Consider the following 27,067-nt stretch of genomic DNA (forward strand, 5'->3'; position numbering starts at 1 on the left):
CTATGTGTGCTATGGTAATGACTAATGACGTGTGTAATGACATGTAATGGTTTCCTGCCATATAGGACAAATTGGCGATTTTAATGCCAAGTTTCACAATTCTGATATGTAAAAAAAAATCTTCACGCACAATTAATTTGGTCGGATTTAATATCACTCTTGTGTTGCAATTTTCGCAATTTCATTGTCAAATGATGAAAACTTGGTGATTTGAGGGGGGGGGGATGCGGGGGTTGACAGCGATTTTAGAGAAGATCCATTTCGCGATGCGAAGGCGTGCCCAGGTAGCATCGCAAATGCTGCTTTTTATAGCTGCTGTTTGCGCCATTTTCACATAAAGAGTAGCAGTTGTGATACGACTAAGCCGTTAAATAGCACATGAGTTGCATCGCAACTATAATTTTTATACAGCTGCCATTTTTGGAATTTTCACTAAAAAGGCAGTAGTTGTGATGCTTAGTTGCGACAGTCATATCGTTCTTGCGGCTGTTTTCAACGCTGATTTTTTCACACCATTTCACTAAAAAGCAGGAGTGAATCGCACCGCAACAATTACTTGCACACAGCTGCCATTTTTTGAATTTTCAATAAAAGCGCAGCAGTTATGATACTTAGTCGCGAGTGAGTCACATCGTTCCTGCAGTTGTTTTCAAAGCTGCTTTTTTCACACCATTTCCCAATAAAGCAGGAGTTGCTTTACAATTACGCCATCGGATCGCAACAATCTCTCCTTTTATAGCTGCTATTTTTACTATTTTCATATACAGCAAAAAAAAAGCGTGTCGGGAGAATGACTATAGTCAGATGCGGTTATGTGAAATTAAAGCCGTAAAAGGAAGCCGTTGTCAAAAAAAATCACAACTGCTGCGCTTTTATTGAAAATTCCAAAAATGGCAGCTGTATAAAAAGTAATAGTTGTGTTGCGACTCACTCCTGCTTCTTTATGAAATGGTGTGAAAAAGCAGTTTTGAAAACAGCCGCAAGAACGATACGATTCAGTCGCAACTAAGCGTCACAACTGCTGCCTTTTAATGAAAATTCCAAAAATGGCAGCTGTATAAAATAATAGTTGCGGTGCGACTCAGGTGAAGAAGTATACACAAACTCCTAGTATAAAACGAAAAGCAAGAGGCGACAAACAAAAAAAATACGGGAACTTTGGGTTTCAATAATCCAACTTGGCATCCATATCTATCAGGCCCCGTCTTGAAAAGAAAACGAAAAAAGTCATGCACACACACACACAAACTACACACGATGCCGAATGAAATCCCCAGTCTGAAAGGACACGCTCGAAATCTTGGACACGCTGGTCGCGAACTTGACATTTCCAGCAGCCAAGGAAATCCCCCATGACGTCAGACTTGTGATCGGCGCTGACTGGCCTGTCAAGTTTCTAAGCCTAGCTGCATGTGACACAAACATCGTGAAAATCCATATTTATAAATAAGAAAGAAAGAAGAAGCTATCAAAAAATAAAAAATAAGGTCACAGCCACAGGCCCTATTTCAGGTGCCCATTTTTGAGTCATGCAGGTATCAAAGTACCTTCTAAAACATGCCTTTACTTGTTGCAAACCCTAATATCAAAAGAAAAAAAAATTAACAATTCCTATGCAGTCTGCAGTAGGCTGGGTAGCCTACACTAAGACTAAGACACTGACAGTTCTTGGCTACGTAGACTTTGAATCATTTATGATTCATCTGCTGATCTATGGTTTTTAATTTCTTCTGGTTACTTAGTTGGTTTACTTATTTGTAATTGCCACTGTTGTAATTGACGAGGGATGAGTTTTTAAAATGCAAGCCTCCAAATTGGAGTATAATAAATGTTTTTTACATGGCTAAAGTCAACCACTCACTACATTTTTTTTTCTTTGATAAAAGTTTATGTATTTGTATTGTTTCTTTTTTTCAGAAACCGTTGAAAACTGCAAATGAAGTTTTTTCTTACTTTCCGATTCTGGGATGATAAAGAAAGCAAAAGACAAGACTGAGGTAACTACATTGTTAATGATATGAAGGTTACATAGTTTTCTAGTCATTGATTAATTAATAATTATCTATTCAAAGACCTGCTTTGTTTGATTCATGGAATATGTATTATGACCGAAGCCTTTTCTAATTGGCTGAGATGACTCGGCTAGGTTTATGCTTTAGTTTAAAACAAGATCCTTTTTTGCTCTGAGTTGTCGTTCTTAAGTATGCTCATAGTTTAATGCTATTATCTGTCATCTGCATATTTTGCGGCCGCAAATTCCGGGCCCTTCCGCAAATTTCACAAAATTGGCAAAGTTTGGCAAATTTTCCGATTTTTGACATTTTTTTTCTTCTGAAAAAACGTTTTCTTGTGATTTCTTTTTCACTTTTAGCTGGAATTAATGATATTATTTGTCAGGATATAACGGGCAATAGATTTCATTTGAAACACCATTTTATCTAAAAGTAAAGTTGGAAAAAATTGGAAACCATTTAATTTTCATACATTTTTTCAAGGATTATGGGGAGTTTAGGGGTTAAATATCATATCACGTCTAACTCTGCCCCGCAATTTTTTGGCAAATTTTGGCACTTTTGGCACATTTTGACGTTATTTTTGGCAAATTTTAGGCTCCTATTTAGCAAAAAATGCAGATGATAGTATTATGTTTGTGTAACAATGTACCTTTTTTTTTTGGTTGACTGTCAGTCTGGGTAGAGCCATTTGAGAGATGCCAGATTGGAATGCACATATATATAGCTGCATAAGTCTACTTCTAATCCTCTATTCTAATATATTTTCTGTTCCAGAATCAGAGATGTGCGAACTTAAGGCCTCCTCGTCGTGGTGGACAAATTCCTGAAGAAATAGGCAGTAATTGCAGTAAGTTTGATTTTATCATTTTCATTTTGCTTTTCTAACCACTCAAACCAAAAGGAATATTATTACCTCTTGAATGCTTGTCAACTTTTACATGGCATTCAAATGCTCAATTGAGGGTCCCTTGAGATCAGTTGATAGAGTTGTGGCCTATCACACAGATATCCCGGGGTTTTATTCCAGGTTCAGGCAAAAAAGACATTAGAATTTTTTCCAATCCCCCTACCTATCCAGCAGAAAGTGGGTAGCTGGATATCATTAGACCTATTGGAAATGGGTGTAAAGTACTTTTCAAAAGACCAGTGTCCTATCCAAAGCGTAACAAGAAATTGCTACTAGTCAGCTCCGAGCTACAGGGTTAGGCTCTGGTCTTATTGGCATGAAGTCCTTTAAGGAGTTACGTATTTGAATGCCTGTTTACTCACATTAAAGATAAGAAAAGAAAGTAAGTCATTACAGGCCTAATAGTAGCTCATTTTGGTTTCTAATAATGTGTATTACTATTACATTTCATATAGTCTATCACTAACAACTTTCCATCGGTTCTTAATTAACTTTGGACAATCCAGCTGGGTTGTCATAGAGTGAGCCAAAAATATCTTATTTTCCCCTCATTAATGAGAAAGTTCACTGCCAGGCCAAACAACCAGCAGTGCTCTGCAACAAAGATGAAAAATTATTGTTGATAATCTTATCATAGAAATCATATCCTTTCTTTTAGATACTGCATTTTGAAATGAAATAATCTTTTTATCTCTCTCTTTTTCTCTTTCTCTCTCTCTTCCTCTGCCTCTCACAATATTGAGTTTAGAATGATGGCATTGCTCTTTCATTTAGTCTGTAACATAAATGAAGATGGTGGGGGTCAGTTATAGAAAAGAGTTTTGATTATTGTACTTTCATCTCCTTGATTTAATTCTCTAACCAAGTTAGTTTTCAAAGACATAACCAGACTATATGGTTAGAGAATTACATCTACAATATATCTAATGTTTGCTTCTCTGGAGTAAAGAGAAACTTCATTTCAATTTTGCACACATGTTTTGATATATACTTTTCATGGTCATTTCAGAAAAGGACAGTGAAGACGAATATGTCCCCGAAGGCCCAAGAGAGAGTGCTTCTAGCTGCAAAACAGACAGCGATCCAGAGGATACTGATGACAAAGGTAAATAACCTGTGATGAGGTGTTTTTAGTGAAATAGAAAAGATACAAATACAATGCCGAATTAATTCTGTCTTCAGAAGAAATATGCGATACATCATGTTCCGTTTTAAAAATGTTGCTGTTTGGGGAATAGTGAATGACGCATTGGACAATTAACTAAAATATCACAAATTTGAGTATCAATTTGTTTACAGTGGAAGTCGCATTCAACGAGGTCTTTGGGACAGGGCCCCTGACCTCGTTGAATGCGACCTCTTGTTGAATGCGACTTTGTCCTAAACAAGGAATATAAATAATGAATCAGTATGAAAAAGTTAGATTTATGATTTAGCTTCCTTGACGAGCACATTACGGCACCGGGATTCTTCTGGGGTTGTTTCTTTTCATTTTAAAATTTTATTTATTTACATATTTAAAAAAAAAAAATTTTGCATTTCAATGCATGTATTTTATTAATAAGATTAGCCCTTGTCCTTTATTCATACAAAACTGAGACCATCACAATTAACACTAAGTCTGTGTGATGAAATCTTAGCTGCGCATGACCTAACCATGGCACTACACGTCACATGTCTGCTGCCAGCATCTCCTCATTCATCGAAGTAAATACACCTACCCATCCTCTCCTCGCCTCACAATTTCTACCAACCCACTCCATAGAGGGACTACATGTTGTCTATGACCGACTCACCTCTTGCCTTACACATAGGAATACCTACCAGATAAAATTCTACACGACACACGGCTGAGTAGCATCGTACTACTGTAAACCACGCACTACACATTGGACAACATGAGACGTTCGTTTTGTGGAGGCAAGCAAACAGTGACGTTCAAATGAAAGTTGTGCCACTCTGTGGGTAGCATTGCTCTGGCCTGAAGCCAATGGTCTGGCCTAAATGACCTCGTTGAATGCGACTTTAGGAGCTAGGATGCTCGTTGGATGCGTTTTTATTTACTAAGAAAATATAGGGCCGGGAATCGGGGATTTCTGAATCCCTCGTTGAATCCGACTTCTCGTTGAATGCGACCTCGTTGAATCCGGTGCCCACTGTATTGAGTTAGAAGAATCTTGTACATTATGTTAGATAATTGATATCTTTTTGTGTTAAAAATGTCTTAAAAACCTGAAAATTAAACCCAACAAACTGTTTTGAAGATACAAGCAAGCATCATTCCCTCTTACAATCTTATTTCAGAAATGGACAGTGAAGACGAATATGTCCCTGAAAGCTCAGGAGAGAGTTCTTCTAGCTGCAAAACAGACAGCGATCCTGAGGATGCTGATGACAAAGGTAAATAAGAACCTGTGATGCTTTAGATTTAAAATCCAAATACAATAAGCAGGAATATACTCTAATTTACCCATAATAGTACGTACTTTGATCCCTTGAAACCTGTTTGTAACTCATTTTATACTGTGACAACACTGGTGCAATCCCACATGTCACACAGATGTATGGCCTTGAGCATTAGTTGTATTGCATGGTTATTACCAAATTGTTTTATGAAGAGAAGAATGATTTTTTTTTAATGCCTTGAGATAGTCTACTATTCTATCCAAATGAGTCAGTTGTAACCAGTCATGTTAACCTACAAAATTGAGACAGCACTTTTTTTTGGTGAAATATTTCACCCCGAGAAGGGGAAATGATTTTTTGGTTTTCCGTGAACCATATGTCGTTGTAAGAGCAGCGGCAGTGTGTGCAAATAACCTCTCCCAAGGTTCAATTGCAGTGCCAAAAGTGGGACTCGAACCCAGATCTCCCATATCACAGTGCAATGGCTTATCCGCTCGGCTATTGCGACACACTTGGGGTCTACATGGTATGCATAAGTACTTTGAATTGCACAACAGCAAGTGAAGTCATGTTTTTTATTTTTGCATTTTCAGACCCCAATGAACACCAAAGAAGTCCTACAACTGCAAGTCTAGTTTGTGTTGCAGAGAGTGAGGTAGAAAGTGGTAGCGAGTCTGTCATCATCCCTCTCCCACAGCTCGATGATCAGGAGGCTGACCTTCCACAGAAAGCAGATGACATGACTGTGCAGAAAATGGTGCCAGGAGGATCGGGGGGTAAAAGAAAATGGGACAAACGACATTCTTGTTTGTATTGTGGTAGACTTTATGCTAAAATGGCTAGGCATTTAGAAAGTGTACATAGTGGGGAAATTGAAGTGGCAAAAGCTTTAGCCCATAAAGTAGGTACCAAGGACAGAAAGAGGGAATTGCAGTTATTGCTTCATCGTGGGGATTTTAAACACAACAAAACAGTGATAGATGCAAAAAAAGGTTTTTTGATTCCGGCTAGAAGGCAACCAATAACTGACAACTTAGAGGCTTTTACAACCTGTGAAAAATGTTTTGGACTTTTTCTAAGGAAGGATTTATGGCGTCACAAGAAAAAATGTGCTGCCTTCAATAATGAAACCAAAAGCTCAAAGAAAAATACAAATTTTCTTTTACTTTCAAGTAAACAGGAAGACGATAATAGTGATTTTGAAGAAAAGATTTTAAACACAATGAGTTCCGATAGGATCTCCCTCCTTTGTCGCCATGACAGTGTCATTTTGCAGTATGGGAAAAATCTTTTTTCTAAATTTTTAGACCAGCCACATCAATACCAGTACATAAACAAAAAATGAGAGAAATTGGCCGTTTTTTGAATGAAATGAAAAACGAATGTGAAATTGAAAATATTACACAGTGCATTGACCCCCTGTTATTTTCAACTGTTGTCAAAGTTGTCAAAGTTTTAGCAAAGTACAATTGCATCACTGGAATTTATGAAATACCTTCACTTGCTTTAAAGTTAGGCCATTCCTTAAAAGCCTGTGCAGACATTTTGAAATCAGAGGCTTTGCAATCAGGAGATACTCTATTAGAGAAACAGGCTGAAGCATTTACCAAACTTTATTCTTCTGACTGGTCACATCAAATATCATCGAGAGCTCTGCACACTCTTCACAAAAGAAGATTTAACACAGCAAGAAGACTACCTTTAGCAAAAGATGTGCAGCTTTTATATTGTTTCATTAAATCCAAGTTAACAGATGCAATAACACAATTGCGTGAACACCCAAACCCAAATACGTGGAGAAATTTAGCTGAGATTGCTCTAGCACAGGTGGTTCTTTTAACAGACGAAGAGGCGGTGAGATGCAGAGAATGAAAATTGAAAACTATCAGAATGGAATGGCTTCAGGAAAATCTCTACAAGGGGAAATCCTGCAGAGTTTGAGTAAGTTTGAAAGAAACTTAGCCAAACAACTCGAAAGGGTAGAAATTAGAGGAAAGCGAGGGAGACGAGTGCCAGTTCTTCTACCCAAATCTCACAAGGATAGTATTGTCTTGCTCCTCGATTTCAGACAATCCAGTGGGCTTGCTAACAATAACCCATATGTTTTTGGTGCTATCGGTGAAGGTGAAAATGTACTTAGAACTTCAGATGTTCTCAGGAAATTTGCCACTGCATGTGGAGCAGATCAGCCAGACTTATTGACATCTACAGCACTTAGAAAACATATTGGAACAATATGTCAGCTGCTTGATTTGAAGGAGAATGAACTGGAAGCATTGGCTGCCTTCATGGGGCATGACAAGTCTGTTCATAAAGAATACTATCGTCTTCCAGAGGACACGATGCAACTTGCTAAAGTTAGTAAGATTCTCTTGCAACTGGAGAAAGGAAAAATTGACAAGTGTAAGGGAAAGAATCTAGACGAGCTGGAATTTGCTGAAGACGAAGCAATTGATGGAGAGGAATTAAGTGCTGATGAGGATGACCTTGACGACTGCGTTCAAGGCGGTGACACAGGATGTAGCAGCATGACCCCTGATAGTACGACGATAATGCCATACACTGAAAACTGTCAGGAGGCTGATACTGTTAGAGAATCTCATAAATCAAAGAAAATCACAAACAGAGTAGTGAATAAAGAAAGGAAAGGGTGGTCTGAGGAAGAAAGAAAAGCTGTTGAAAAGGAATTAGGGAATTTTTTCTTTTTAGAAAGATTGCCTGGCAAAGCAAACATTGAAAATGCTATGAGAAATTCTCCAATCTTAGCAAACAGACCCTGGAGACAAATCAAATATTACATAAAAAATGTTCAAACTAGAAAAAAGAAATTTGTATAGAAATTTGTTCCCTATGTTATTGTATGTACGGTAGTACATAAACTAAGCATTATCTTGTTGTCGCCTTGATGTACAGACATTTGTTGTTAATTCAATTAATTGGTACCTTATGCAATTTGTGATCAGTACTTTTTCCTCCGACCTCCTCTCTCTCTCGTTCTCTTTTCTTTCTCGCTCTCTCTCTCTTTATAAAAATTTCAATACTATGTTGTTTTTGACATCAACTTAAAATCAATATGAAAACATGAACATATTTTTTTTTCAATAATGATACTGATAATAATATGTCCAATTACAGGACAATTTGTTGTTGATGATAATAATGTTATCTCTGACCATTATATTGTGGAAAATGTCAAAACCAGATGAACACAAAAGTATTCAAAATTACTTTTTATTTTGTCTCGTTATACTCGTATCAATGAACTGAAAGTGATTTTAGCCAAATAGTCCTTAAACCAAAACAATTTGCAGAATAGTTATCAAAATCATTTCTGTTAATTAGACCAACATTCCTATTTTGACATTTGTTAACTTGTATAAAGTGATGTTTTGTGATTCTATCTTTTTCCACGTCATTATCTTTGCTTATTAGACGAGTTAAGATCTAGGCTTAATCAAACTATTGAGAAGTCACATTTTCATTCCCCGTTCTGGCATACCATTTTATTCAATAAAACATTAGATGCATTGACTTGCTAAAATGGAGTCAATTTTACCAATTGTTTAATAATGATTAATGTGTTTGTAAAAATACGCCCTGGTGCGCTAGCAAATTACCTATCTGTTCCTTTGGTTTTCAGGGTCTCACCTCAGATGTTTTTGCTTGCGCTCTTGAACACACAATTCAAACCACTGTTAGTTTATTAAGTTTTGTTTTTTCCGCCACATATATCATCATTATGTATAAAAATTGTTTATGCTTCTTTATCGTCAAGAATGGACTATTTCTTGTTGTATTTTCGTTATATGGGTTCGAGCATCTCAAACGGTAGAGCACTGTCTATTCATTAGGACCCGAATTTAGCTTCAATGAGAGCTGTCTTTGTTTCTGCCCTCTCTATCCAGAAAAAAATGGGTACCATCGTTGAATACTAAGACACGTCCAGAAAAGTTATGTGGCATAGACTAGCAGCATCCCATCAATAATGCAAAAAGTAATTTTTGTCATCCCTTCTTACATCTCAGAGAGCAAGATGTATACTCTTACTAATTTTTGAGTCTTCCTGCTCTCATAGGACTTTCGTTTGAAATTAATTAAGATTGGAATTCAATATTTCCCTCAGTTATAGTATGGCTCTTTTCACTCTTTTCTGATAATTATCATGGTATATACAGTGGAAACTCCCAATAACGACATCGCTTGGGACTGGAAGATTATGTCTTTATTGGGAGTATGTCGCTATCCAGAGTTTTTATTTTCACTACGAACATAATTTAAGTATAAGATTAGGGACTAGAGATTTGTGTCGTTATCCAGAGAATGTCGTTATTGGGAGTTTCCACTGTATTTAATAAGATAATTTTAAAATTTCCCCAGAATCAACTTCAAATCTTTATTAATCATTATTTGGCATTATTATTTGGCTATGATTATGAATAAACAAACCTCATTTAAAATCAACATATTTTTTCCGTCTTGATGATTTGACTGGATTCCACTGAACACCCTTTATACTCCTTATGATTATATGTCAATGTTCAGAACCCTACCCTTGGCATTGAGGGAGAACTTTCACTTGGTCAGTTCTACATGATTCGAATGTGTACAAGATAGATTGTTATCTGACATCAGGATCCATATGGTAGTTTAGTTGGTAGATACCTGGCCTGTAGTGTCATCATTTCAAAGCCTCATGAAGACAGAATTGTTCTGATATCATCTACTGAGCAGTGAATGTTTGGTTGCATTTCATTCTGATACAGACATAGTGACTAGAAAAATGATATGCCAATAGTAATGCAAGTCGGGTACAGCCTAAGGTTAGGAACATTTTTGTTTGGAGTATCCCGATCTATCTTAATGTCCTATTTCTTCTTTTGTTTTTACATTCTTTTCCGTATAGATGGGCATCTAATTCTCAAGGTCCTTAGAAGTAATGTCTACTGTAGACACACATCAAAGGTTCCTGCTAGTAATGGCCACATTTTAAACTCCCAAAGGTCCCTAGAAGTAATGTCTACTGTAGACACACATCAAAGGTCCCTGCAAGTAATGGCCACAGTTTAAACTCTCAAAGGTCCTTAGAAGTAATGTCTACTGTAGACACATCAAAGGTCCCTGCAAGTAATGGCCACAGTTTACACAGGTCCTTGCAATAAATGTGCACAGTTTACACACCAAGTGAGTCCCCACTAGTAATGCCCTGTCTCATCAAGTCCTCACAATGACTACACAATGTCCCTACAATGATGGTGTAAAGTGAGGCCCAAACATACTCTAGTCAAACCTTTGTTATTTGACGTATTCTAAAAAACGACACCTGCCATCATAGACGGCTGTTTTGTCCACCAATACAACGTATTGTATGTTTCCTAAACCCACTGGAAATAGAGGTACCCACAAGTCATGTGTGAAATTATGGTCCTGACAAGTCATGCCATACAAGTATGTGTGTGTGTGTGTGTGTGTGTAGGAGGGGGAGGGGATGAACCTGAGATTCAGGGAAGTGTCCACCAGTGGGGAGTGAACCTGGGACTTTGGGTTTTGTAAAAAAAACAATAAAAAATGTGTGGGGGGGGGGGGGGATTACTTTTTTTACGATACCCGACAATATGCGGCAAAGCGTGGGGAGTGAACCTGAGACTCAGTGAAGTATACACCAGTGGGGGGGGAACCTGAGACTATGGTTTTCGGCGGGCTTCAGCTAGTTTCATATAAAAGCAATTACTTTTTTACGAAACCCGACTAATCCTGGCAATATCCGAGAAAGTTATGGGTAGTAGGCAACAGTGGGGAGTGAACCTGACATTCGTGGAAGTAAACACCAGTGAGGAGTGAACCTGGGACTGGGTTTCGGCGGGTTTTGTAAAAAAAAAAGCAATTACTTTTTGTTTACAAAATGCGCCAAATCCCAACAAAATGGGGCAAAGTTATGGAAAGTAGGCAAATAATGGGGAGTGAACCTGAGACAAAGGGAAGTGTACACCAGTGGGGAGTGAACCTGAGACTCTGGTTTTCAGCGGGTTTCAGCGAGTTTCATATAAAAGCAATTACTCTTTTACGAAACCCGACGAAACCTGGCAATATCTGAGAAAGTTATGGGAAGTAGACAACAGTGGGGAGTGAACCTGAGATTCATGGAAGTGTACACCAGTGGGGAGTGAACCTGAGACTCTGGTTTTCGGCGGGTTTCAGCGAGTTTCACATAAAAGCAATTACTTTTTTACGAAACCCGGCAATATCCGACAAAGTTATGGGAAGTAGGCAACAGTGGGGAGTGAACCTGAGACTCAGGGAAGTGTACACCAGTGGGGAGTGAACCTGAAACTCAGGGAAGTGTACACCAGTGGGGAGTGAACCTGAGACTATGGTTTTTGTCGGGTTTCAGCGAGTTTCACATAAAAGCAATTACTTTTTTACGAAACCCGGCAATATCCGACAGTTATTGAAAGTAGGCAAACAGTGGGGAGTGAACCTGAGACTCTGGTTTTCAGCGGGTTTCAGCGAGTTTCATATAAAAGCAATTACTCTTTTACGAAACCCAACGAAACCTGGCAATATCTGAGAAAGTTATGGGAAGTAGACAACAGTGGGGAGTGAACCTGAGATTCATGGAAGTATACACCAGTGGGGAGTGAACCTGAGACTATGGTTTTCGGCGGGTTTCAGTGAGTTTCACATAAAAGCAATTACTTTTTTACGAAACCCGGCAATATCCGACAAAGTTGTGGGAAGTAGGCAACAGTGGGGAGTGAACCTGAGACTCAGGGAAGTGTACACCAGTGGGGAGTGGACCTGAAACTCAGGGAAGTGTACACCAGTGGGGAGTGAACCTGAGACTATGGTTTTTGGCGGGTTTCAGCGAGTTTCACATAAAAGCAATTACTTTTTTTACGAAATCCGGCTATATCCGACAAAGTTGTGAGAAGTAGGCAACAGTGGGGAGTGAACCTGAGACTCAGGGAAGTGTACACCAGTGGGGAGTGAACCTGAGACTATGGTTTTCGGCGGGTTTCAGCGAGTTTCACATAAAAGCAATTACTTTTTTACGAAGCCCGGCAATATTCGACAGTTATGGGAAGTAGGCAACAGTAGGGAGTTAACTTGAGATTCAAGGAAGTGTACACCAGTAGGGAGTGAACCTGAGACTCTGGTTTTCGGCGGGTTTCAGCGAGTTTCATATAAAAGCAATTACTTTTTTACGAAACCCGACAAAACATGGCAATAACCGACAAACTTATTGAAGCAGGCAACAGTGGGGGGTGATCCTGAGATTCAGGGAAGTGTACACTTGTGGGGAGTGAACCTGGGACTCTGGATTTTGTAAAAAAGCAATACCAAGGGGGAGGAGGAATTACTTATTTACGAAACCCGCCAAAACCCGACAAAGTTATGGGAAGCAGGCAGCAGTGGGGAGTGAATCTGGGATTTGGACACTGATGAGGATTGAACCTGGGACTGCGAGATGCTGATTCCAGTGGACAGTGAGCTCAGAATGTACTTTTATTTCGAAACCTACCGAAATTTTCAAAAGTTATGGGAAGTGGGCACCATTGGGCAATGAACCGGGACTCAGGGAAGTGCACACCGGTTGGGAGTGAACCTGGGACTGTGAGAAGAGGATATCAGTGGAAATGAACCTGGGACTAGGGAAGATGGATACCAGTGGGAAATGAAGCCGGACTATGGGAGATGGGTACCAGACGTGAATGAAGCAATTACTTTTTTACGAAATCCGCCAAAACCCGCCAAAAAACCATAGACTTAGGTTTACTCCCCAATAGTGTACACTTCCCTGAATCTCCTGTTCACTCCCTCACTGTTGCCTACTTTCTTTCCATAACTTTGTCTGATATTGTCGGGTTTCGTAAAAAAGTAATTGCTTTTTTTTTACGAAACCCAGCCCCAGGTTCACTCCCCAACGGTGTACACTTCCCTGAGTCCCAGGTTCACTCCCCTTGTCGGGTATCGGCGTGTTTTGGCAGGTTTCGTAAAAAAAGAAACACCCCTAACAATACCACGTGTATTCAGTAAATAGATGTCAATTGTAGTCTAATATTCAGTATCTATCTAAAGTATTATTATTTATTATTATTATTATTATTATTATTATTATTATTATTATTATTATTATTATTATTATTATTATTATTATTATTATATTATTTTATTATTATTATTATTATTATTATTATTATTATTATTATTATTATTATTATTATTATTATTATTATTATTATCACGTAAATTTTAATATAGTACGGCAATTAATTCACGGAAGTACATCGCTCAATTAAAAAATGCAGAAAGTCTGCCCACATATTTATAATGAATCGGGTTTGCCTTAGATGACAAAACAAACAAACAAACAACAACAACAAGAACAACAACAACAACAACAACAACAAATGAGACAAACAGAAAAAAACAAGATTTTTAAAAATAATGAACAATAGAAGAGCACAATAATGAAAAACAACAACGAGATGATAACACATAAAAGATATTCGTAATAAATCGATAACTGATTAAATTACTCCAACTACTTGATTAAAAAAAAAAAATCATCATAATCATAATAGTGATGATGACGATTACAACAACAATAATAATAATAGTAAGTAAGTAGAATAATAATAATAATAATAATAATAATAATAATAATAATAATAATAATAATATAATAATAATAATAATAATAATAATAATAATAATAATAATAATAATAATAAAAGTACAATAGTATAATATCAACATTAAAGTATATTACAAGCAAATAAAATTATAAAAACAAAAGTTTAAAAAATATCAATAGACAGAGGAATTAAAAAAATAATGGGGGAAAAAAAAAAAAGTCATCCCTACCGGGATTTGAACTCTCGAACCTTAAAACTCAGAGTCAAACAGCTTATATCCACCAAGCCATGGTGTCACTGAACTCTTAGTGACATTTAATCATGTCTATTTAGACATTTAAAAATGGATTTGAATGCCACTCTTATTTTGATATTTTGAACTATGTTAATTGCATAAAAGCAAAAATTTAAAAAAAATTACGATCAAAATATTTTTACAGCTTTGAATCGGGCTGTCAGTTAGTGCATGTGTTCAATCTGGAAGTAGGTCAACAGTTTATTTCCATTCAACCGAGATTGTCCAGAAAAGTGAGTGGAGCAGGCACTTATGTTGGTAACAACAAGATATGAAGTGAATAGAAAAGTGCCAGAAGACAATAGAGAATAAAAATTTTTCGCGGCGGTGGTGGGGTTTGAACCTGCGACCTTATTGGTACGACAACTCCGCCTGGCAGGTGAGAGCGTGGCTCTACCGTGTGAGCTATCCACGAACACAAAATATTCGTTTCAAACTCAAAGTCATTACTAGATCCCTCTCTCACCCACTTCTTGAGACCGCAGATTCGTTCGTACACCACCATCGCGAATAATTTTGACCAGCAGTTAAGCTTAATAGCCAATATTCTCAACACAAACATATAACATAGAAACGATTGAGACATTGAGTATGCTCCGGTGTATGGGGTGAATTTTTTAATTCAGAAAAGTGAGTGGAGCAGGCACTTATGTTGGTAACAACAAGATATGAAGTGAATAGAAAAGTGCCAGAAGACAATAGAGAATAAAAATTTTTCGCGGCGGTGGTGGGGTTTGAACCTGCGACCTTATTGGTACGACAACTCCGCCTGGCAGGTGAGAGCGTGGCTCTACCGTGTGAGCTATCCACGAACACAAAAATATTCGTTTCAAACTCAAAGTCATTACTAGATCCCTCTCTCACCCACTTCTTGAGACCGCAGATTCGTTCGTACACCAGCATCGCGAATAATTTTGACCAGCAGTTAAGCTTAATAGCCAATATTCTCAACACAAACATATAACATAGAAACGATTGAGACATTGAGTATGCTCCGGTGTATGGGGTGAATTTTTTAATTCAGAAAAGTGAGTGGAGCAGGCACTTATGTTGGTAACAACAAGATATGAAGTGAATAGAAAAGTGCCAGAAGACAATAGAGAATAAAAATTTTTCGCGGCGGTGGTGGGGTTTGAACCTGCGACCTTATTGGTACGACAACTCCGCCTGGCAGGTGAGAGCGTGGCTCTACCGTGTGAGCTATCCACGAACACAAAAATATTCGTTTCAAACTCAAAGTCATTACTAGATCCCTCTCTCACCCACTTCTTGAGACCGCAGATTCGTTCGTACACCACCATCGCGAATAATTTTGACCAGCAGTTAAGCTTAATAGCCAATATTCTCAACACAAACATATAACATAGAAACGATTGAGACATTGAGTATGCTCCGGTGTATGGGGTGAATTTTTTAATTCAGAAAAGTGAGTGGAGCAGGCACTTATGTTGGTAACAACAAGATATGAAGTGAATAGAAAAGTGCCAGAAGACAATAGAGAATAAAAATTTTTCGCGGCGGTGGTGGGGTTTGAACCTGCGACCTTATTGGTACGACAACTCCGCCTGGCAGGTGAGAGCGTGGCTCTACCGTGTGAGCTATCCACGAACACAAAAATATTCGTTTCAAACTCAAAGTCATTACTAGATCCCTCTCTCACCCACTTCTTGAGACCGCAGATTCGTTCGTACACCAGCATCGCGAATAATTTTGACCAGCAGTTAAGCTTAATAGCCAATATTCTCAACACAAACATATAACATAGAAACGATTGAGACATTGAGTATGCTCCGGTGTATGGGGTGAATTTTTAATTCAGAAAAGTGAGTGGAGCAGGCACTTATGTTGGTAACAACAAGATATGAAGTGAATAGAAAAGTGCCAGAAGACAATAGAGAATAAAAATTTTTCGCGGCGGTGGTGGGGTTTGAACCTGCGACCTTATTGGTACGACAACTCCGCCTGGCAGGTGAGAGCGTGGCTCTACCGTGTGAGAAAAATTTTTTTATTCTCTATTGTCTTCTGGCACTTTTCTACTCACTTCATATCTTGTTGTTACCAACATAAGTGCCTGCTCCACTCACTTTTCTGAATTAAAAATTCACCCATACACCGGAGCATACTCATTGTCTCAATGGTTTCTATGTTATATGTTTGTGATGAGAATATTGGCTATTAGCTTAACTGCTGGTCAAAATTACTTCGCGATGGTGGCGAACGAATCGGCGATCTAAGAAGTGGGTGAGAGAGGGATCTAGAAATGACTTTGGGTTTGAACGAATATTTTGTGTTCGTGGATAGACTCACACGGTAGGCCACGCTCTCACTGCCAGCGGAGTTGTCGTACCAATAAGGTCGCAGGTTCAAACCCCCACCGCCGCGAAAAATTTTTTTATTCTCTATTGTCTTCTGGCACTTTTCTACTCACTTCATATCTTGTTGTTACCAACATAAGTGCCTGCTCCACTCACTTTTCTGAATTAAAAATTCACCCCATACACCGGAGCATACTCAATGTCTCAATGGTTTCTATGTTATATGTTTGTGATGAGAATATTGGCTATTAAGCTTAACTGCTGGTCAAAATTACTTCGCGATGGTGGCGAACGAATCGGCGATCTCAAGAAGTGGGTGAGAGAGGGATCTAGAAATGACTTTGGGTTTGAAACGAATATTTTTGTGTTCGTGGATAGCTCACACGGTAGAGCCACGCTCTCACCTGCCAGGCGGAGTTGTCGTACCAATAAGGTCGCAGGTTCAAACCCCACCACCGCCGCGAAAAATTTTTTTATTCTCTATTGTCTTCTGGCACTTTTCTACTCACTTCATATCTTGTTGTTACCAACATAAGTGCCTGCTCCACTCACTTTTCTGAATTAAAAATTCACCCCATACACCGGAGCATACTCAATGTCTCAATGGTTTCTATGTTATATGTTTGTGATGAGAATATTGGCTATTAAGCTTAACTGCTGGTCAAAATTACTTCGCGATGGTGGCGAACGAATCGGCGATCTCAAGAAGTGGGTGAGAGAGGGATCTAGAAATGACTTTGGGTTTGAAACGAATATTTTTGTGTTCGTGGATAGCTCACACGGTAGAGCCACGCTCTCACCTGCCAGGCGGAGTTGTCGTACCAATAAGGTCGCAGGTTCAAACCCCACCACCGCCGCGAAAAATTTTTTTATTCTCTATTGTCTTCTGGCACTTTTCTACTCACTTCATATCTTGTTGTTACCAACATAAGTGCCTGCTCCACTCACTTTTCTGAATTAAAAATTCACCCCATACACCGGAGCATACTCAATGTCTCAATGGTTTCTATGTTATATGTTTGTGATGAGAATATTGGCTATTAAGCTTAACTGCTGGTCAAAATTACTTCGCGATGGTGGCGAACGAATCGGCGATCTCAAGAAGTGGGTGAGAGAGGGATCTAGAAATGACTTTGGGTTTGAAACGAATATTTTTGTGTTCGTGGATAGCTCACACGGTAGAGCCACGCTCTCACCTGCCAGGCGGAGTTGTACCAATAAGGTCGCAGGTTCAAACCCCACCACCGCCGCGAAAAAAATTTTTTATTCTCTATTGTCTTCTGGCACTTTTCTACTCACTTCATATCTCGTCATACAACTAGGCAGTTTAGTGAGCAGCAGCAGTGGCAGTCAAATTTTGTTGACCCAACTCGCCCATAGGAAAGTTGTGACTGGAAATTGCCGTTCGCGTTTTTTTTGGGGGGGGGGGGGGGGGGGGGTTCAATTAAAAATGCATAACTTCGTTATAAAGAGGAATATCGTATCATTATTTTCGTCTTTCAATTTCCTTTTAAATGGTGCCAATTAAGGAAAAATCCATTAATAATTCCAGAAGTTATATGAAGTTAAAATTTGGCAATTTTCTAATGCATTTATTTTTTTATTTACCGCGTGTGTTTTTAAAATTTAAACGCTTGTTTTTAGAATAACATCTAAACTTTATTCATGCCAAATTTCAGGGCTCTAGATCGATGCGCAGACACCTTTTAACTCTGCGCCGAAATGCCTTGTTTACATTATCTTCTCATCATGGCTGCCGAGCGATATCTATATTTTAAATTTAGTTATGTATTATGTTAAATTTAGTCCATAATATTTTCAGTACTATTATTTACTATGTTTTTATTTTGAATACATACTTTCCAACTTTATTTATAGGCATTTTATAGTTTTTGTTTTAAAAGTTCCTTTTAAATCTGCGCCGAAATGCCTTGTTTACATTATCTTCTCATCATGGCTGCCGAGCGATATCGATATTCATATCGATATTTTAAATTTAGTTATGTATTATGTTAAATTTAGTCCTCAATATTTTCAGTACTATTATTTACTATGTTTTTATTTTGAATACATACTTTCCAACTTTATTTATAGGCATTTTATAGTTTTTGTTTTAAAAGTTCCTATATTTCTCTCTTTGTGAAATCCGATATTAATAATATCGATATTTTAAAAATACCAATTACTTTAATTTTATTTTATTTTACTTTGCCATCAAGTCATCATGTTTCTTTCCCATATGTTTAGATATGTTTATCATTTGTATCCATATTTTAAAGGCCTTAGCCTTAATAATTATTATGGTAAGAAGTTCTATTAGTTTTGACAGCCCCATACATTGAGAGAGAAAGGGGGGGGGGGGATAAAATTATATTAATTGTCAGTTCAAATGATGTAATAGCAATAAACCCAAAGTGGTTCAGCAAAATTTTTTAAAGTATTAAAAGCCAAAACTTTCCTTCTAATTATAATAGGGAATCTGTTTCAATTTATTTGAACTTTTTCAATCTACCATTTTATTTATATGCAATTAAATTGCCATAGGTAAAAATAAACTCATTATGTCATTACACAACATGTTTATATCTTTTCATTTAAATACTCTCAAACCCTTTTTTATTCTCTATGTATTAATTAAAAGAGGGTAATTATTTGCAATTGTTTCAGTGAGATATTGGGGATAAATCCAAAAGTGATAGAGCAAATTCTTTCTTACGTCTAGCCGACTTTTTGATTATGTAACATTTGCGTCATATTATGTAATAATGTGTTAATTTGAAATGTTTATCTTCCTCTTTATTAATGTAAATGCATTGTCCTCGATAAGACGAACATTTTGGTATACAATATATGATAAGAACTCCATATTGACTGTTTTAACCATTTTTTATTAACATCACGCGTTTTCGGTCACAACTTTGCAATGTTAATTTTGGGGTAAAAATCGGTCTGAAATTTCAGACTTTGAACTGCCGTAACTACATTTCTAATCAAGATAGAAACAAAATTCAAACTGTTTTGAAATTTGTGTTGCCAGCTCTTTCATATGACATTGGTTTCAAGTGTGTGAGGTACATTTAGAATTTCTATTAAACTCCCTAACAACAACTACAACGAAACCATAATTATTGAGTAGATACAAGTGGAACCGTACAAGTACACAAGACAAGTAAATACAACATCAACAAGTTAAAGAAAAGATCTTCCTTTGCCTTTTCCATTCAGTACTTTGGGTATGGATGAGATCTGGTTTTGTCCCTATGAAACATCTCTAGATAGTATGTTAGTTGGTCAGTTTTATTATCATTAATGAATTTTATTCTGTTATGGGTTAATTAATGATGATTGATGAAATCAAAGTCGTTATTCGGACCTCTGTTTTCCGGTCAGGTTGAAATTTTTAACGAAGGTAATTTTTTTCACTGTACTGTAACTTACTGGAACAAATGCCCACTTAGTTCTACATGCTTGATCAATCGTAACATTACAGAAACTATGAGTAACTAACTAAATAACTAACTAAATAGTCTAAATCTAAATGAGAAATCGTGTGAGAGCTTTATCACACAAATAGCAGTCGAAAAGCAATAGTAATAGCAAATAACACAGTGAAGTAACATCACAGAAACTATGAGTAACTAACTAAATAGCTAACTAAATAGTCTAAATCTAAATGAGAAATCGTGTGAGAGCTTTATCACACAAATAGCAGTCGAAAAGCAATAGTAATAGCAAATAACACAGTGAAGTCAACTTCCTTCATTTTTATGTTTTTAAATATCCGTACTATTTCTGTTCAAGCGGGCTTGAAGTGTCACAAATTTAATTTACCCAGCGCTATTATCCACTGACACCCTACCATAAGCACTTTTTCCCACTGAGTCCATACCACCAGCACTACTACCATTACCCATTGAGTCCAGGGAGGGTGGGGGGGGGGGGTGAATAATGACCAGATTATTGGCTCCCCGGGGGTGCGAATAATGATATGTTGTCTGATAAATATCATCATGAGCAAATATCTATACGATTTGGGTAATCTATATTATTTGGGTTTGTCATCCTGCAGACTTAAGTGTTTTAATAAAAAAAGCAGTAGCAGTGACACAACTTTGAGGATTCATGGAATCATTGTTGTTACATCTATCTTTGTGAAAATGAAAATGTAAAAATTTGATGACAGATTAATGTAAACTTGAGCACTGCCTGAAGAAATCAATAGTGAATGCAATGTTAATCATTACTAATGACTTTTAGTTTTCAATATATTACAGCCTCTGATGTCTATTATAATCCTCTTGTTTAGTAATATTAGTTATTCCCTTTTTTAATCCCGTGGGAGAGAAAGAGAGAGGGAGGGAGAGAGACATAGAGAGAGAGGTGCATGAAATACATGTAATGTAGATTCAGACACAAGGTGTCAGTAATTATTGTGAATGTCCATGGTGTCTAAAGGATTTGGGTTTTTGGGTGTTATTTTAATGTCGTATTACTTTGTACTTTTCAACCTCGCATCTCAAGTTCACCAGGTATTTTTAGAGCGATTTTTATCCTTGCCTAGTAACTAGAGAGATGACTGATTACTTTGGTTTAAATGTGAACAAATTCATCTTGTATTTCAGATGGAGGATCCAACTATCCGTTATTCAATTTTTCTTTGCCTAGCGGTGGCTGTAGTTTACCACAATGCTCTGGGTTGTGGGTTTGTTTTTGATGACATGTCAGCCATTGTTGAGAATAAAGACTTACGCCCAAGTACTCCTTTCTTCAAATTGTTCCTCAATGATTTCTGGGGAACACCCATGCACAAGGTTTGTCTTGAATTGATTATAATAGTAATATTTAGAAACCTTTAAAACGTTTTATTTATCCAAGTGATCCGTCCATTTTGTACATTTGAAAAGGTCGTTTAAGCACTTTAAAATAAAATAAGACTATTTATTATAGCTCATTACAGTTGGCCATCTTGAAGACGACCACCCTCAAAGTCAAAGTTCATAAATTTTGTACAACACGTTTTCACATCCTACCCCTTTCTTCACTCAACGTCTCATCAAACTAAATAGATAACCACATCCATGAAGTCACATTCAAAACAAAGACTAAAAAACACGATCTTTGGTTTAACATTTTTCATTAAAATGTGTCGTGGGTTCTTTGAAAATTTCGAGATGAAGTTTGGTAATTTTCACCACTGCTTGCAAATTTTCACTGGGTTTGGAGTACCTACTCACAGTCTCAGGCTATACATCACAACTTAATAATTTACCTTTTTTAATATACCTCTGTTCACTATCTAAGTTACACACCTTATCTTGCTTCTTCTTCCAGACCTACATACTATTGCGAAAAATTAGTCGAATTACGAAATGCTGGCTCCAATTTCAGAACTTCATGGGCATCTTTAAGTCATTAAAACTTAATGAAAATAAAAGTTGATGACAGAATTCATAAATTTTAAGATTTTTAGTGGTATTTATTTCTTGTTAGGGTAAAAGGTTGATTTTTTAAAGTGAACAATCGCGACAATAATTTTTCTTCCCTAAAAATTACGAATTTTTAAAGTTTCAAGTTGATAGGTCTATTCTTAGATGCTTGTAAGTGTTGGTTAGCTCTTGGATTTACAATGTCATGACCATCTTGTCTCCTTCTTTTTCGTTGTGATGTGATGATCTTATAATTTGACAAGCAATATTTTATTATTGTTGAACAAGTAAAACAAGTCATATTAAAAATTTTCATTAAAAAAATAACCTCATGAGTATTCTTTGTTAGGATAGAAAATGTTATTCTTCAAAGCAAACTGTTTCAAAAGAAATCTAAAGGAAACAATGAAGACACAATCAAAATATGCTCAGTAATACTTAAATATTCAACACAAAAAGTTTCGTGTTATATTGTTTGAACTGCTTGTTTGTACATTTACAGGAGAAGAGTCATAAATCATACAGACCCTTGTGTGTAGCAACTTTCCGTTTGAATTACATGCTGGGAGAGCTGAATCCAATGGGATACCATCTTCTCAATGTCATGCTCCATGCAATAGTTTGTTTGCTATTTATGAGGTAAGAGAAGTCAAGTTATTAAAAGGACAATAATTATTTCCTGATTTCATTTTCCCCTTCCTTTTATTTAATTCTTTAACAACAACATTACTTATGGATACTTATGGATACTTATGGTTTGTTTCCAGCACAGGTCCTTATAGGTCCTCTTCGCCAGACTCTATTTCTTCATTGTCTTTGTGATTTAAGTTTCTTCCGGTTTTACAATCTAAAGCGCATTTATAATTGTACAAAACATTTTGGTCAGACCAAAATTTGTCTAGTCTGCTCTTGAAGCTATTTAGGGTTTTTGCATTCACAACAGAATCTGGTAAACTGTTCCATATTTTCGTTGTTCTCACAGTAAAACTGTGTTTTCTCACATCCAATCTTGGTGTTTGTGTGAGCAGTTTCTTTTTATTACCTCTGGTGTCTTTTCTTATTGTGAAGTCTTTCCTCCATTTGATAAATTCTGTCATGTCTTGGTCATATTTACCACTTGTCATCTTGTAAAGTTCTATCATGTCGCCCTATATCTTCTGTATTTCAAGGTTGGTAAATTAAGTTTCCTCAGTCTTTCCTCGTAATCTAGTGATCCTAGTCCAGGCAACTGTTTTGTGGCCCTCCTTTGCACACCTTCAATTAGCTCGTTGTATTTCTCTATGCAAGGAAACCAAACTGAGATTGCATAGTCTAAGTGCGATCTCACAAGTGCTTTATAGAGGGGTAAGAAAGTCTCTTTGTTTAGGTATTGGAATTTGCGTCTGATGACGGCAAACATGGAGTTGGCTTTTTTTACTTTTTCACTGATATGTGCATCAAAAATTAATTTGTCGTCTATAGTGACTCCAATGTCCTTTTCTTCTTTAACCTGTTTCAATGGGATACCCAGCTTTGAGAAGAGTTTCAGCTGCTACAATCTTTCGGTTTGCCAGAAGAGATTTTGTCTGAGGTAAGATGTGATAAACAGTGGTATATGCGGAAGAATTATTTTAGTTGATGGGACATTTCCTTTCAAACATGCTGCAAGTCTTGCCTTAAGAAATCTGTGTGTACCACATTCAAATGCGGATTATGAAAGAGTGCTCTCTGTAGTTAGAAAAACCAGAACTGAGTCCAGGTCAAATATGTCAAATACTACACTTGGAGCCTTGCTTACACGGAAATGGAACATCCCATCAAAGTCCAAACCATCAGATGAACTCCTTCATAAATGCAAAAAGAGCAACTATGGCAAGCCTAGGTGCTGGTGCAAAGAAATAATAAACTGATCAAAGAAAAATTCAAACTCTGTGCTCTATGATGAATGACAGACATTTTTACATGAAACGGTAGACTGTCCAGCAAGAAAAGATCTGTTTTATCACTGACTTCCCCCCTCAGCATCATTACCAGTCTTCTCATTCTACTTGTCCCTTCTTCCATTGTGGATTGGTTGGCAGGTGCAGATGTCGAATTATTCACTTTTTAGTTTCAGGTCTGATCATCAATTTCTCGTGACTGATCTTTTCATACATGTCTCTTTTTGCATTCTTTTCATTGTATTGAAATTCAGTCTTTTCAATTTCATTTTACAGAGTTTGTGCTATGTTTGTCAGTGAAAGGACAAGTTTTTTGTCAGCACTCCTCTTTGCCGTACATCCCATCCACACAGAGGCTGTGAGTAACTTATAAAACCACAAATAATGTTAATGAGCGTATGATTTTAAATACAGTGTAAGTCTTAGCCAGACTCATCTTATACATTTTATGTGGATGAGGCTAAATTTCTTACATTTTACACCTTGGACTTATTGCAGATTTAACTGTTTTTACCAAGGGAGCAGTAACATAAGAGACCCTGATAACTCAGTTTGCATAACACTCACTTCACATGCAAAGGGACTGAGATCGATCCCCAATGACTTCACGATTTTTTCCAAACCCCTGTTCATCCAGAGGTTATTAGGTAGCTGGATCTGATAGGTCTGACAGAAAGTTTATCGTCCTATCCAAAGGGTTAAAAGTAATTGTTATTGTCTGTTTCACGCCATAGAAATCAGGATAAACTAATGGCTCTGAAGGACAACTACAAGAACTTTAATAGCAATCTGACTTGGACCTCATTGAAGCCTGAGTTACATTATTGTTACTGCTCTCTTGAAGAAATTGGTAAACTGTGGTATATGATCAGAGTAAAATTAAAGAATTATTTTCTAAAGCTTGTTATCTCTGTTTTTTTTTTTCTCCATTTTGAGATATTAAAAATCTCTATGGGTCTAAAATTTAATTATGGTCAAACTTCAAGGAAATATCGTATGTCAATTGATATTTGTTTCAGTTAAGTTCATTTAGGGAAAATCTCAAAAAGAGGGAAAACGACATGTTTTTGAAAAATTCAATTGATTATGCTTGGCGTGTTATAGCAATAGCACTGCTGAGACAAAGGATACTTGAAAATTGACAGAGAGAGGAAAATAGTGGTTGGAAGGATTTGAGCTCAGGATCCTAAGAAGTGATTATGAGACTGCTTCTTATGTAGTAGTAGATGGTTCAAGTCACATTGGAGGGTGATGTACTTTTTCTTGATTTGACAGAGTATGCAGGTTACAATTCTATGTCCAAATCCTGTTGATTCCTGCTTTTATTTCTAAATTATTATTTTTCTACTTCTTTTCCTTATTCTTTGTCTCTTTTCATCATTTGTATGAGTGCCTGCTTCAATGTTTTTTACTATAAACATTGTGAATATGTGTCAGATAGTTTTGAGTAATCACCAGGTCACCACTTTACAGGATGACCACATGAAACACACTAACAGACCTGCTAACTGGCCCGACTTTGATTTTGATTTTCCAGATTCTTATTCTTGTTCCCACTTTCCTTAATTAACACCTATTTCCCAGATTTTGATTGTATTATATTATTCCACAAAAAACACCATCATCATCATCATTGTCATCATCATCATATTCATCATCGTCGTCGGCATCATCGTCATCAGCATAATCATCATCACCACCACCACCAACACCAGAGCCAACAACAACACTTTCATCATCATCATCATCATCACCACCAACACCAGAGCCAGCAACAACACTTTCATCATCATCATCATCATCATCATCATCATCATCATCATCATCATCATCACCACCAACACCAGAGCCAACAACAACACTACCATCATCATCATCATCACAATCCCCACCATCACTACCATCACATTTTTCTCCCAGATTTGCCCAAGAATGTTTCTCCCCAAATTCTGTCTCTGAAAAGTTGGCAGGTCTGAACTAAATAAAACCCATTTGTTTCATCGCCATCTTCTAAATCACAGGAATGACCTGTTGAAATTTGAACCCTAAATAATACTTTTTTTTTTTTGTTTTATCATCCGTCTTCAGGTCACAGGGGTGGTTGGCAGGGCTGAAGCACTGTCTTCCATTTTCTTTTTGGCTGCCTTCATCTCATACACCAAATCAACTGGCTACAGGAAGAAAACAGGTATCTTTGTTCACCACAACAAAGGGTGAAAAACTATATTAGAATGCACTTAAAGCATTGGAGGTAGTGAACTGTGGATAAGTTCGTCATGCAAATGAAATTTGTTGGACAGATTTTTACTTGATGATATGATAATAATATGGACAAAAATGATAATGATAATACTAATAATAATGATAATGACTTGGAATAATAATACATGGAAGGTAAGCGGGCTTCGTTCGCGCAGTCGCAAAGTTGATGCCAGTGGGCGGAGCTTAGCCGCCATATTGAAAAGCCCAGGAAACGATTGTTTATCATAGAAACTATAGACTTGAGTGATGGAAATCATCTTGTGTTGCCGATTAAAACACTCACTTACTAAGGGAATTTAGTCATTATGATGTTGTAAAATACCTGGCAAAGGCAATATTAATTAAATTATTTTATTCGTTCAATTCTGAAGCCAAAGCACTATCACTACGCACGGTTCGATTTGCTTTGCTTGTTGGTTATGACATGAATATAAGGAAAAAGGGAGGAGTATGAGTATGAGTAAACACTTGTAAAATATCAAGCAACCGCACAGAAAGTAATGGAAGTGCAAGCTCGAATTAAAGATATCGAAAAATAAGAAGTGGATCCGGTCGGAATCGAACCTGCGTGACGGCATATTTCGCTTGGCCAAGAAGAAAGAACAGCAAGTAGACCATTCGGTCATCCGCTACCAATCTTTACTTGTTACTGGTCACAGTGGCTCAGTTGGTTAGAACTAGAACGTTGGCTTCGTAACCAGGAGGTCTGGGGTTCGGTTCCCGGCTGCGTCATATTCCTCAAAAGCAGAAAACCCCACATGAACCCAACCACAACCGAGCTATTTCGGTCAAGGACAAGTGCAGAAAGCAGACGTTACAAAAGATAAGGGGATAACAGTAGAAGAAAGCATACAACTCCTGCAAGAATGCAGGAGGCCCTCCCAAC

At 37.2% G+C, this 27,067-nt stretch overlaps 2 protein-coding genes across 2 annotated transcripts in view; both read left to right on the forward strand.

The window, feature by feature from the left end:
• Positions 1-27,067, forward strand: part of LOC144968352 (protein O-mannosyl-transferase TMTC3-like) — a 51,936-nt gene that overhangs the window by 2,322 nt on the left and 22,547 nt on the right. Inside the window, exons 2-5 of the mRNA XM_078906628.1 lie at positions 21,197-21,385; positions 22,503-22,639; positions 24,196-24,277; positions 26,008-26,107. Coding sequence (XP_078762754.1) covers positions 21,197-21,385; positions 22,503-22,639; positions 24,196-24,277; positions 26,008-26,107 — 508 coding nt within the window. The remainder of the gene's footprint in view (positions 1-21,196; positions 21,386-22,502; positions 22,640-24,195; positions 24,278-26,007; positions 26,108-27,067) is intronic.
• LOC144968353 (uncharacterized) lies at positions 1,918-9,789 on the forward strand. The gene is made up of 5 exons (XM_078906629.1): positions 1,918-1,997; positions 2,790-2,862; positions 3,932-4,027; positions 5,227-5,322; positions 5,922-9,789. Exons 1-5 carry the CDS (start codon positions 1,968-1,970, stop codon positions 6,671-6,673), a joined length of 1,047 nt encoding a protein of 348 aa, XP_078762755.1. The 5' UTR covers positions 1,918-1,967; the 3' UTR covers positions 6,674-9,789.

This window comes from Berghia stephanieae, chromosome 3 (genome assembly GCF_034508935.2).
Source record: "Berghia stephanieae isolate SIO BIC M18660-M18661 chromosome 3, UCSD_Bste_1.3, whole genome shotgun sequence".
NCBI lineage: Eukaryota > Metazoa > Mollusca > Gastropoda > Nudibranchia > Aeolidiidae > Berghia > Berghia stephanieae.

Bases quoted from the DNA above. Each gene is read 5' to 3' on its own strand.
- LOC144968353 (XM_078906629.1), top strand. From the start codon at position 1,968: ATGATAAAGAAAGCAAAAGACAAGACTGAG. The intron at 1,998-2,789 runs GTAACTACATTG...TTTCTGTTCCAG, and splicing joins AAGCAAAAGACAAGACTGAG to AATCAGAGATGTGCGAACTT. The intron at 5,323-5,921 runs GTAAATAAGAAC...TTGCATTTTCAG, and splicing joins TGAGGATGCTGATGACAAAG to ACCCCAATGAACACCAAAGA.